General features: G+C 45.5%; 1 protein-coding gene across 1 annotated transcript in view; it reads right to left on the bottom strand.

The window, feature by feature from the left end:
- Positions 1-13,555, bottom strand: part of ADGRB1 (adhesion G protein-coupled receptor B1) — a 357,612-nt gene that overhangs the window by 120,636 nt on the left and 223,421 nt on the right. Inside the window, exon 20 of the mRNA XM_054985938.1 lies at positions 6,744-6,860. Within this exon, the coding sequence (XP_054841913.1) occupies positions 6,744-6,860 (117 nt within the window). The remainder of the gene's footprint in view (positions 1-6,743; positions 6,861-13,555) is intronic.

Genomic DNA, 13,555 nt, shown 5'->3' with positions numbered 1-13,555 from the left:
CACAGATTACAGTCATGTCCACAATACTGCCTTCAGTGGGATGTTAGCACATTAACGAAGAGCTCACAAGCCTAGTTTCTGGATGGATGCCTTATGTTCCCATTTAAATGGAATGCTTCTATGGAATTAAAGCCATTCAGACATGTGATATTCCCTGAGCTGTCTGAATTGGTATACTTTCACAGGAACTGTCTCAGATGTTGATCTTAACTATTTAGGAACACCATCATAAACTGGCAGGCTGTTTCTGAAATGGATATCATCCTTTGGCTGATGTGGACAATCTGATGTGGTCCATTCATTAGTCGGGCTAGGTCTTTGGATTCATCTTCAGCCACTAAGACAGCTGCTGTAGCATGATGCTTAAGTGGTCAGGTTGTGAATCAGCACTCCGCTGGTTCAAATCCCACTATTGCCATGAGCTCTGTAGGTGGCCTTGGGTCAGCCACTCCTCTCAGCCCCAGCTCCCCAGCTGTATTGTGGGGATAATAATAACACCATGCTCACTGCTCTGAGTTGGCACTAATCTGTCCAGAGGAGCAGCGTATAAGCACACTGTTGTTATTATTATTATTATTTTAAGTTCACTGAGTGACCTTTCCCTGCCTGACTTCACAAATTGTTGTGAGGATAAAATGAGGAACCCTGAGTTCCCTGGAAGAACAACTGGGTAAAAGATCTGACAGATAGATGGCCTTTATCTGACCATGCAACCTTTCTCCCAAAAGTATGATACATGTCAGATATCAGAAGCCCACCGGTTCTTGCTGATTTTTCTTTTCCCAAATAAGCATTGATGACTGGAAATGCTAACCTGTGCACATGTGAAAGCAAAGGAGGGCATTCACATAGGCTTGAGTGTGCATCACATTGCAGAGAATCAATGGAATCCACGGGGGGGGGGGGGTGCGACCAGGGCTGGTGTGGCCATACAGGCAGATCCGGCAGCCACCTCGAGCGCTGAGGCACCAGAAGGGGTGCCGGGGTGCCCGGGGCAGAGCTGGTGGCGGCAGTGCTGGAGGGCTGGGAACCACCCGTGCACTGCCCCAGCCGCATGCCATGCCAGGCCCGCAGCTGCTGCAGCCTCCCAGCCCTCTCATTCAGCTGCCCCATGCTGCCACCGCTGCCACACCAACACGTGCTCCCGGCCGGGCACAGCAGCTGCGGGCCAGGTGCAGCAGGTGGCCGGGGCAACGCGTGGAGCAACTGAGTGGAGCAGCTGGGAGGACACACACATGCCATCTCAGGTTCCTGCCGTGTGACGTCATCACACAGTCCAGGTGTACGCATGCACATGCACATGGGGGCAGCAACAGCACTGAAGTTGCCCCCCGGCCTCAGGCGCCAAAAAACCTGGCACTGGACCTGTGTGCAACCCTGTTCTTGCCTACAGTTCCTGAAAAATCAGTTGACAATACAAAGGCAATTTCATACATCCCAATATTACGAACCTTTTATACAGAACTTTTTTTTTTAATCTCACTAATCTGTCAAATTGGTTCAATTCAGAGGAGGTGTTCTGGCCAGGAGCATTTGCTGAGCTTTGCAGAAAGTCTCGAAAGCAAGCTTCGCCCCGTGAAAATGCAACACCCTGTTGACATCTAAAAAAGCCCGTCTGCCCAGAGTACACCAAACCGAAATGCTTTTTGCCAGTGGGGTCTGCCCCGTGTCTTTTAGAGTATATCTTGTTTTATGATTAATTTCACGTCAAACAAAATAACTGCTTCTTGCGCAGCTTCTGGCCTCCTTTTGAATATCGCTTGGGGTTCTGCTGAGCTAGCACTGTTAAAATACACACACCGAGATCCAACCCTAGATATAAACTGGAAAAAAAAGTTTGTGTCTCAGAAATAATATTGTATAAATCATCACCCTCCAATCAAGGCAATTTATTACTATGCCTCCCTCGCCCTGTTTTCAATGAAACTGACAGATTGTGGCTGTCTCCATCCATCATGTAACGTCTCAGTCAAAAAAAAAAATCCTGTACAGGTTCAATATAATGATCTTTTTTAATCATTAATCATTTCCTGGCTTTTTTTAATCTAGCATAATAGGTTGTGGAACGAACTGGGGAGACCTGGGTTCGAATTCTCACTCTGTGATGGAGCTCACCAGTAGACTTTGAGGCAGTCACTATCTTGCAGCCTAGGGCTGATTGGAGGGTGAAATGGGAGATAGACCCAGGATGTGAAGAAGGGAAAAAGCAGACAATAAATATTTTAAATCAATAAATACATAACAGATATGAACTTCATGGGAGGAGGGAAGGAAAGAACACAATGGATACATAAATGTTCCAATTTGGCACAGCCTGTGAAAACACACATACCTCAACATTCTGCCATACTATGAGAGACTAGGAAGTTTCTAGGATCCACATTCCCTGCACCATTACAACATCACAACTTGGAGCATTTTGCTGGCAAAGCTAAAAACCGACAACCTTCTAGCGTAACTACTTGAAGAAGGATTTGAGACCAACAGCACTTTCGATACCAACAAGATTTTCAAAGTGTCAGCTTTCGAGAGTCACCTCCCACCTGCAGGACAATTACACCAGTGGAGTTGTGCAACGCAGGGTTGTGTATGCATGCAAAAGGGGCAGGACTGGGAAGCCACATCCCTAAATGTAGGGAGCTATCTTAAACAGGTTGACTCAGAGCCAAACTACAAGTGACGCCTTACACAGGTTGGACACTAGTCGGCTTCCCTCAAGTTTTGATGGGAAATGTAGGCACCCTGGTTTTACAGCTTGGCTCTCCATTACAGCTGCAAGACCAGGACGCCTACATTTCCCATCAAAACTTGAGGGAAGCCGACTAGTGTCCAACCTGTGTACGACGTCACTTGTAGTTTGGCTCTCAGAAGTTCCATTTTATTCAATGGGTCTTATTCCCAGGAAACTGTTCTTAGTCCTAATTTGTCTCTTTCGGACCAACCAACCCCCCTTCTACCAGTACCACCCGTGCAACAGTGCAATTGGTAAAATATTAATTCAAAAATGATAACCAAGCAAAAAAGTTCACCACTCAGCCACAAAATGAGTAAAGACTCAGAAGCAGATAGGGTTGTTCTCAGGTAAGTACAGGAAACAGGGATGTTACTTTGATGAATATGGTCCCTGTTTCTTTCATGTGCTTGCTCTTTTTAAGAGTATCATATCTAATCTACTGAGTATTGAAGTTTTCACTTGGCTCTTCTGTTTCTCTAACAGTGGATGACATCTATTCCACCAAATGATTACTGTGAAACGCACACAAGTTCATGAACGGACTAATACTGAAGCCCATCAAGAAGCACACATAATTTGCTCCAACTAGGACAGCGACCAGAGCAAAAAGTTCTCATGAACCATACTTACCAAGTGCCTTTCCCACAAACAAGATGTTTTCATGTACCATGCAGGACAGAACCATGTTTCTCAATGAAAGTGCATTTCATGGAGGATGACAGCTAGTTGTACATGTCTGTATATGCACATGTCAGTACAGCTAGTATTTCGAGGGCTTTTTTTCAGCAGGAACGCAGTGGAACAGAGTTCCGGCACCTCTTGAAAATACTCGGCAATAGTGCATGAAAATAATATTATTTCAAAGAATCCTGTGTATTTCTTCCTCATTTCCCCTCTTGAGAGTTCCGCCACCTCTTTTCTCAGAAAAAAAAAACCTGAATATTATTTAGCCTAAAATCTTAAGGAAGGAATGGTCCTTTTAAACAATCTATTCCATCCTCCTAATCAATGCAAGGAATCCAAAGGTAGAACACCCTGACAGATGACAGCCCCAGCCATTTCTTGAAGATCTTGAAGATTCCCAGTAATTAATTCCACTGACAAACCACTATTACTATTAGGACAGCGGTACTCACTTCACAGCTTGCAAAAAAACCCATATTTGCAATTATCATCAACCAAAAAAGCTGTTCTTCACAACGTGTCTGTTCTTCTAGAGACAGCTGTTTTAAGGTGGGAACCACCTGTCAAACGTAAGTCCCACCGGCCAAGGACTTTGCTCACTTTAATGAAACTTGGGTAGGTACCAAATTGGGGAGCGGTGCTCAGAAGAGCCACAGGTGGCATATCAGAGAGCCACGTGTGGTTTCCAAGCCACTGAGGGAGTCTCAATGGATTAGGAAGTTTTCTTGATGTTCAACTGAACCCTTCTGTAACTTAAGCCCATTTGATCTAGTCTTGCTTTCCGGAGAAGCTGAGAGCCTGTCTTTGCCGCCTTCTCTGGGACATCCATTCAAGTATCTGAAGACTACATTTATGTCCCCCATTGATCTTTTCCAGGTTAAATACTCCCAGTCCCTTAAACCAATCCTTCTAGTACTTGTTTTCCAGGCCTCCAACCATATCAGTTGCCCACTTCTAAACACATTTCAATTCGTCGAAATCTTTCTTAAAGTATATTCGTGTTTTCAACTGTACATGTTAAACAACTTAGGCATACACTTAGGAAAAAAATAATAATGTCTGAATTGGTCTCCAGTTGCCCTAGAAAAAGAGTGCCTTCTTACAGATGCCTTGGGTGGCTGCAGAGAAATCTTTGGCAACACCAGAGCATCTACAGATTTCATTCATTCATTTCATTTAATTCCATTTCATTTATACCCTATCTTTCTCTCGAATGGGAACACAGAATGGCTTCTTCCTCCATTTTTATCCTTACAACAACCTTGTGAGGTAGCTTAGGTTGCGAGTATGCAATTTGCCTATTGTCACCCAGTGACCTTCCATGTCTGAGTGGAGATTCGAACCCGAGTCCCGCAGATTCTACACTCTAACCATCACACCACACAACCCCCATAATGTTCTGTTAGGCATCTGGAGCAGGATGAATTTTCTAAGAGGGGTCTGTTATGATGAGTTTGGTTTGTCTATATGGGGGTAACTGGAACTTCTGAAGTTGGGGGAGATACAAGATGCATTTAAAGTTTGGGTGGGTCCTGTGATCTATTCTACTACTGGTGACGCTGTCTTCCAGCATACGGAACTTTCCTAGGATGCAAACGGCTCTTGTGTTAGGGGAACACTCTTTGCATCGGAGGAAAGTACCACAATTTGTGGAAAAGAGCTTCAGGTTCCAACCCTGGGGGTGGAACTACTGGTGGTGGTAATGTGAGATAGGAAATGGAGAATGACGAGGGCAGGGGGCAGAGAAGTCATCTTTCATCATATAAAAAGCACTGTGAGGGGTCATGGGATCTTAAAATCTAAACAGGTATATATATATTTGCTCAAGATAACAGAGCGATGGAGAAAATGGCACCGCTTTGCCCAACCAAGCTGCAAAACTCCAAAAGGATTTCCTCCTCTCCATTGGTTCCTAGACCCTTGAAAAGTGCTACCTCTCCTCAAATTTCAGTTCCTCGTCCACCTTGGAAGGCCTGTGATGCCAGGATATGGGCCTGCTTTGGGCTTCCGCACGCCTAGACAACGCTGCATCTTGAAAGCCACTTCAGTGCAGATGTTTCCATGGCAACTAGTGGACCAAATACATGAGCGTTTCTAATAATATGCCAAACCTTCATCTTGGAGCAACCTGCCTCCCCCAGCAGCGTCCCCCTTCCCCACGCCTCTGCTTCTCTCCTCCACTTTCCCCTCCCCTTCCTGGGGGGAACCAATCTTTGTCAAGAGGCTGAACTCAGGAATTTCGGAGAGGGCCTCGCAAGCTCTCAAGGCCAAGATGGTGGGTGCCATGCCTTAAGTGAGCTTCCCCAGGCGGTACCAAGTCACAAACGGGCCCGAAACAAAGGCACAGCAAAGCCAAAAGTCCATGAAGGGAAAAGGGTTTAGTGTGCATGGAAGAGGCATCAACAAATACATACAAAATTAAAAGCATCTATTTTTTCTCCCTGCAAAGTCCAAGAAAAATCCATTCAAAATCCTGACCTAAGTGCCTCCTTCCAGTCCTGATGGCAGACTCACAAAAGGCCACAATCTGGCTATTCTCTAAGAATCCTTTAAGGTCCAGAGGCGATTCTTCTATGAACACAAACGCACGCTTTTGACCCTTTTCTGAAGCACCAGCAAGGAGACACCCAAGCGGCCAGAGACAAAAGCCACAATGCTCCAGACACACAAAAGGTGCCCAGAGAGGGGTCCTCAGAGGATTAGAGGAAGTAGCGTCAACATCCTGAAAAGAGATCAATGAGGTCCCTAACCCCACTTCACCTCCATTTCCCCTTCGGCCCGAAATTCCCATTCAGATTCAAAGTGCAAGGCCTGAGCCCCATTGCAATCAATGAAACAGACCCCCCCCCTCCATCTCCCCTGGCACAGGCAGCCAGCCAAAACTGCATTGGCCAACAGCGGGGAAGGGGGTCGGAGAGGGGGACACAGCAGTCGCCAGCGATGAAAAAGCGTCTTTGAAGACTGACCTCGATTAAAGGCAACGGTGACATTTCAATGCAGCAAAGAGCAGTGGCTGTTTGAGGTTTTTTTTGATTACTACTATTTAGGTCATAGCTCTAGAAGATGTAAATCTATCGCCTTTGTGTTAGGGTGGTACTTATTGCAATGCATATATTTATATACATGCAAAACATATACATCCACAACAGTTGCCCACACGGTAGCCTCGCCATGCACACACGCAAGCGCGCACACCCAACAGCCTGGCAATTGCCTGTCACACTGAAATGTCACGCGCCGGACAATTTTCTTTGCCTCCCTCCCTCTCTCCACCTCCTTGGCATACCCCGCGGGTTCATTCCTTCGGCTGTTCAGATGCACTTACCATTTCGGCGCTGAGCTGGGCTAAGATGGCGAAGGTGGAGATTCTGTCACAGAGGCATTTAGTTCGGAAAGCATCGACCGGGACCGTTCGACAGCCACGCCAGGACCAGGCACCCAGCTGAGAGGAGGAGGAGGAGGAGGAGGAGGAGGAGGGTCTGTGAAGGGAGGGGGAGTGGTAGCACAGTGCAGGGAGAGCAAGAGAGGAAGAGAGACAGAGAGAGACACACACACATAAGGGGAGAGAGAGAGAGGAAGAAAGACAGGAGGGAGAGAAGAGAAAAACAAGCATTACCAACAAATTGCCACAGGAAAACAGCACGGCAACAGCCAACCCCCTGTTCTCACAGCATCCTTGGCCCTCCTCCCCACAAATGACACTCTGTCAGTGACACAACAGGAGAGGCATGCACACAAAGCCTTCCCACACACCTGATGGAGCACACTCCAGTGTCACGCTCCCCCTCCCCATACGATGTAAGATGTGCCCCTAGCACACCCCTCGTGGTGGCCCTCCATCCCATGAGCCTGTTTCCGTTGCTTGCACTCGCCAAACTCTTCCCGACACGTTCAAAATGCTGCCCCATGGTTAAGGTCCCTTACTCACACCAGTCGCCCCAGAAGATGAAGATGCTGGTGAGACAGACCTGCCCCTCCCACTTATGCCACAGACTTCTGGCACATCTGAAGCTCACCTCTTGACATGCTTTCTGGTTCCTCTCATGGGGAACGCTTCCCTGCCCCAATAATGCATGTTTGCCACCAAGTGACACATGCAAAGGCTAAGTACTGAAGATGCACCCCTTCTGCCCTTCCCTTCCCCACTCTGTATAACTGGACACACAGCTTTGCCATCATCGCCATTACATACACGGATCTTGGGAGAGTTTTCACGGAGATCCTTGCACTTCATGTCAAAACGCCCCGCTACTGATGCATCAGCCCAGCCACGAACAATACAAAGCTGCTCTCCAACCTACGACACCTACTCAGTGAAACACGCACAGTCCTACACATTTGACACATCTTCACCCACAGCTGTCCACACGCCCACACTTGTTCCATATGCAAAGGGTGTCAAGGGCCGTTGCGTGGAAAAAAAAACGTTTGTCACTAGATGAACACCCCCTTTGATGTACACACCTGCACAGGAGGGAAATGTGGCCTTCCCCACTCCCCCAAAGTGCTTATCTCATTAATTATGACATTTTTAGGTGTACACTTAAGCCACCTCGAGTGCACACATTGAAAAGTCACTTGTGACAGGGTTCTTACGATATACCGCCATTGCTTAAGGCAACAGCCACATGAAAAGTACTAGATAGATGATAGATAGATAGATAGATAGATAGATAGATAGATAGATAGATAGATAGATAGATAGATAGATAGATAGATAGATAGATAGATAGATAGATAGATAGATAGATAGATAGATAGATAGATAGATAGATAGATAGATAGATAGATAGATAGATAGATAGATAGATAGACTGACCTCCATAGGTGCATACCATGATTTCCTTCTTAGATTATTTTGCCAAAAAGAGGGCCCATGGAGAGCAAAGAGTCTCTCTCTCTCTCTCTCTCTCTCTTTCTCTCTCTCTCTCTCTCACTTACACACACACTCACACACATTCTTCATTGGCACACATTCCTTTGCGTCAGCCAGAATATTGCTAAATATTCAATTGCTAAAAAGAAAAACACGCGCCCATCTGTTTGACTCATTACTCTCCTTTTGCAAACACCCGCATGCAACACCCCCACGCCACACTGTTCACAACACATCTTAAGTGCCCCAAATGACACACAGGCACCCCACCCCCACCCATGTTCTTCCTTAACCCCATCGCCATGCAGTGCCTGCCCTTAAATTTGACAATGCTAAGGTTGCCCAGTTCTCCCCTGGTTCTCCCCATGCTATTGAAAGAGCTGCAACCCAGGCAGATGTTCAACAGGAGGCAGCCTCATGCCCTTCCTTACCAGAGTGATGGGGACAGCTGCACCTACTGAATTTCTGGCTGCCCTGCAGCTGGCAATGACATAGACTGGCAGGAATGTTGGAAGCCTTACCCTTCTGTCTCTCACTTATCAACCATCTCTCTTAGACACACCTATCTATCCATGCATGTTATCCTCCTAGAAGTTCAGGACGGCATGCCTGTCTCCTCTCCCATTATATCTCCACAGCAACCCTGTGAGGTAGGTCAGTCTGAAATACTGTTGTGGAGCCTACCACCATCCTATCATTCCACACAGCAAAGTTTACCTATGCATTGAAATGAATGGGCTTTGACTGGATAGCCCAGGTGAGCCAGATTTCAGAAGCTAAGCAGGGGCGGCTTCGGTCAGTAATTGGATGGGAGACCTCCAATGAAGATCAGGGTTGCAGATGCAGGCAATGGCAAATTTCCTCTGTTAGCCCTTTGCCATGAAAACCCCTCCGTTAGTCAGCTATGACTTCCACCAGCCTGGTGGAATGCTCTGTCTGAAGAGACAAGTGACAAAAGGCACAGATTGGACACTTGTCAGCTTCCCTCAAGTTTTGATGGGAAATGTAGGCATCCTGGTCTTGCAGCTGTAATGGAGAGCCAAGCTGTAAAACCAGGACGCCTACATTTCCCATCAAAACTTGAGGGAAGCTGACAAGCGTCCAATCTGTGTAAGGCGTCACTTGTAGCTTGGCTCTAAGGCCCGGCAAGATTTGTTATCTTTTCGCCGGGCCTGCAAGACAGAGCTGTTCTGCCAGGCATATGGGTGGTGCTAGGTGGAGACCCCCTGGCTGGTTAATGAGGGATTGGGCCCCCCCACCACCGATACCCCCATTTTTTTTTAAAAAAACTCTTTAATGCAGAGGTACTCTGAAGTTGTTTTAAATTTGATCAGTGGAATTCTGTGCCGCTGTGTTGATACTTATAATTGTATTTTAACTGTGTAAATTGGATGTTTTTAGAATTGTTAACTATAATAACTGTTTTATATATTTTAACCTTTATGCATTTTGTAATCCGCCCTGAGCCTGCTGGAAATGTGGGGAGGGCGGAATAAGAATCGAAAATAAATAAATAAATAAATACATTTGTAGTGGAGTATCAAAATATTTAGTATCAATATAAGTTACATGAACCACCAATACATTCAATAAAGTGACAAAGTGCAAACATACATTAATGCACAGAGAGTCTCAGAGTCGTAAACTGAATGCATCAATCAAGGTAAGAGTTCTCCAAATGATGTTGGGTTGTGTAAAACTCAGGTACGTCCAATACTCTTACCTGAGTATTGCACAACCCAATATCATTTGGAGAACTCTTATCTGGATTGTTTGTCAGCAGCATTGCACATTATGAATCTTCGTTTGTACATTAAAATATTCATTCTATTTCTATAATTGTGCACATCATTTCATTTTGGATTCTTAAAGGTGGGATTTTTCCTTGTCGGTTTGGCCATTTACCGTAACTCTCTCTTGTGGTGGGTTCAATGGGAAAACAACAACAACAAACTTGCATTTCCTGTAAAGTATTCTCAAAATCCCATAGATTTGTATATATCATCTTCTCTTCTCCCCTCTTCTGCCCCCGCTGCATGCAAAGAGAAACAAATGTTGCCCTGCTATATGCAGTACGTTTCACATCTGCAACTTTTCAGACATTGACTTGTCTTCTAAGGAACATGTCTGCCATGGAACTCCAGAACACGGTAGAAAATTCTGGGTTTGGGTCTTTTGGACATTAGCATCACCACCCACATGTGTGTTGAGCTTATCTCCTAAAACAGACCAAGCATTTCTCTACAACTGCACACTGCATGAGAGGCTTCATTCTGGGAGAACAACCTTTTTCCAAGACAGGTTTCCTCTCCTTCCAAACCCTTAGAAACTTCCAAGGATAATTATAATCAGGGATTTTTCCCCCCCTGGAAAAAGAGGTGGTGGAACTCAGTGGGTTGCCAGCACAGGGGGCAACTGTTGGCGGGAGGTGGTGCACCTGGGACCACATGTGCACGCGCAAAGTACATGCATGCTCCCAGGACCAATGATGTCACTTTGGGTCAGCTGGAACAAGGGGGGAGTTTTTAAAAAATTAAATCACCCTCGGCAAAAATGGTCACATGGCTGGTGGCCCCGCCCCCTGATCTCCAGACAGAGGGGAGTTTAGATTGTCCTCTGTGCCACTCCAGAACTCCCCTCCGTCTGGAGATCAGGGGGCGGGGCCACTAGTCATGTGTCCATTTTCAAGAGGTTCTGGAACTCCATTCCACCACGTTCTAGCTGAAAAAATACCCCATGATTATAATTAAAAAGAACATATGAACTCATGAAGCTGTCTTATACTAAATCAGACCATTGCTCCATCAAAGTAAGTCTACTCAGGGCCAAGCTACAAGTGACAAATGACACTTGAACGGCAAGTGTATTTCTCCCTGTTCACTTGCCCTCCACTTGCCATTTAAGTGTCATTCGTCACTTGTAGCTTGGCCCTCAGACTGGCAGTGTCTCTCCAGGATTTCCAGTAGATGTCCTTCACCTCCCCTCCTACCTAATTTCAAATGGAGATGATCAGGGTCGAACCTGGGATTTTCTGCGTGCCAAGCAAATGTCATGGCTCCTCCCTTATACACATAGAATCATAGGGCCAAGCTACAAGTGACGAATGACACTTGAACGGCAAGTGTATTTCTCCCTGTTCACTTGCATTCCACTCAATCCACTTGCTGTTCAAGTGTCATTTGTCACTTGTGGCTTGGCCCATAGAATCATAGGATTGGAGGGGACCTCTAGGGTCATCTAGTCCAACCTCCTGCACAATGCAGAAAATTCCCACATACACACCCAGTGACCCATGCCCAGAAGATGGCAAAACACCATCCGTAGCCAAACTGGCCTAGGGAGAATTGCTTCCTGACCCCAAAGTGGCAATTGGCATTACCCTCAGCATGTAAGAAGGAGCCACGAGAACTAAGCACTGATGCAACTCTTCCTGCCCTTCCTCTAATGATCTGCCCAGGTTCACAGAATCAGCATTGCTGTCCAATGGCCATCTAGCTTCTCCTTAAAAAATCTCCAAAGATGGAGAGTCCACCACCTCCTGAGGAAGCCTGTTCCACTAACAGACCACTCTAACTGTCAGGAAGTTCTTCTTAATGTTTAGCCAAAAACTCTTTTGATTGATTTAATGAGTTTTTGAAATTTCTAAGATTATGAGACACAGCATCCACCTATTAACTTCCTTGCAGAGTTAGAAGGCTGCCACGTTTCTTCAAGCTTGGAAAAGTGGAAGGCAGGAGGAAAAGAGGAAGACCTAAAACGAGATGGCTTGACTCAATAAAAGAAGCCACGTCCTCCAGTTTGCTCGATCTGAGCAAGTTGTCAATGATAGGAAGTTTTGGAGGTCTTTCATTCATTGGGTCGCCATAGGTGGGAGGTGATTAGACAGCACATAACACACACACACACACACGTTTCTTCATGGAGAATCTTTACCCACTTACTGTTGACTATACTGTCAGTTGGTAAACCTTCCCGCTCGCAACTTCTGACCCTCATGGTTTCATCCACTAAAGAACTTCCTAAGTATTTATTTTCCAGGGAAAAGAATATCATGGTGTTTTATTTAGAGTGCACCCACTTGTTTAGGTAGATTCATTTTTTGGCCAGTTGGGTCTCATGTGAACTCAGAATGTGTCAAAGAATACCTGTACGCTGCCTAGCATACCATCCAAAATTCAAAGTTAAGATCCCAGATCTCTATCGAAGGCTCAGCTCTTCCTCCTCCGTTACACATTAAAATGCCTTCTGTCTTCTAAGCCCTGTTCTCATATACTGCTTATCATCCTCTCTTACTCCAGTTCCAAAGCCAGTTATTTGAGTTAATAATTCACAAGACAAACGACTTTTCACATTATTCCAAATAGGTTTTTTTTAAATCACTGTTTTAGGAACTTTAAAAGTTAAAAGCAATCCATAAATAAACTAGCTCAAAAACAAAATAGACCTCTGTAGCGGCAGTACAGAAAAGGGCTCATAGTGCACGGTGTCTTAGCATTCGTGCGCATGCTTCTATATGCACGCTTGCTAGAAACAGAATGCATTTTTCCCTCCCACACTGAGATTTAACTTGTAGAGACTGTGGGGTCTGGGGAACTGAACCATGAAAACTGTTAAATCTAGCAGCCCACGCTAAAATCTTTAAGCAGGCATTCTCAAACGGCAAAAATCAGGAGGGTTTAGAGTAGCATGCGCCCTTGCGCGCTTCAGTGGAAGCTCAGAATTGATGGGCAAGCTACCTTCCAGGCAAGCTTCTCTCTCATTATGAATCTTCTCACTAGGGAATGACACCTCAAAATTAATTGTTTCTATCCTAGTATAAATGTCATGGACAAGAGCATCCTTCCCATGACATAGGGAACCCCAGCTCACACCGAACGAGGGACTGGAACCTGCAGCCTGTTTAATTGCAGTTCATTTTATACTTGCAGAGGAGTTAGCCGTGTTAGTCTGTAGTAGCAAAATCAAAAAGAGTCCAGTAGCACCTTTAAGACTAACCAATTTTATTGTAGCATAAGCTTTCGAGAAGAGAACTTGATTCTCGAAAGCTTATGCTACAATAAAATTGGTTAGTCTTAAAGGTGCTACTGGACTCTTTTTCATTTTATACTTGATTATATTCGTTTCCTTTCCATCATTCAGTGAGCCCATGAGTCAAAAGCAGTGATTTCTGATGGTTTTCACAACGTGTGTTACGTGCCATAAAACTGCCTCTGACCTATGGCAACCCTATGAATGAAAGACCTTCAAAACTTACTATCATT

This window comes from Eublepharis macularius, chromosome 7 (genome assembly GCF_028583425.1).
Source record: "Eublepharis macularius isolate TG4126 chromosome 7, MPM_Emac_v1.0, whole genome shotgun sequence".
Taxonomy (NCBI): Eukaryota; Metazoa; Chordata; class Lepidosauria; order Squamata; family Eublepharidae; genus Eublepharis; species Eublepharis macularius.
Note: the sequence above shows the minus strand (reverse complement) of the source record. Positions and strands in the feature narration are given on the sequence as shown.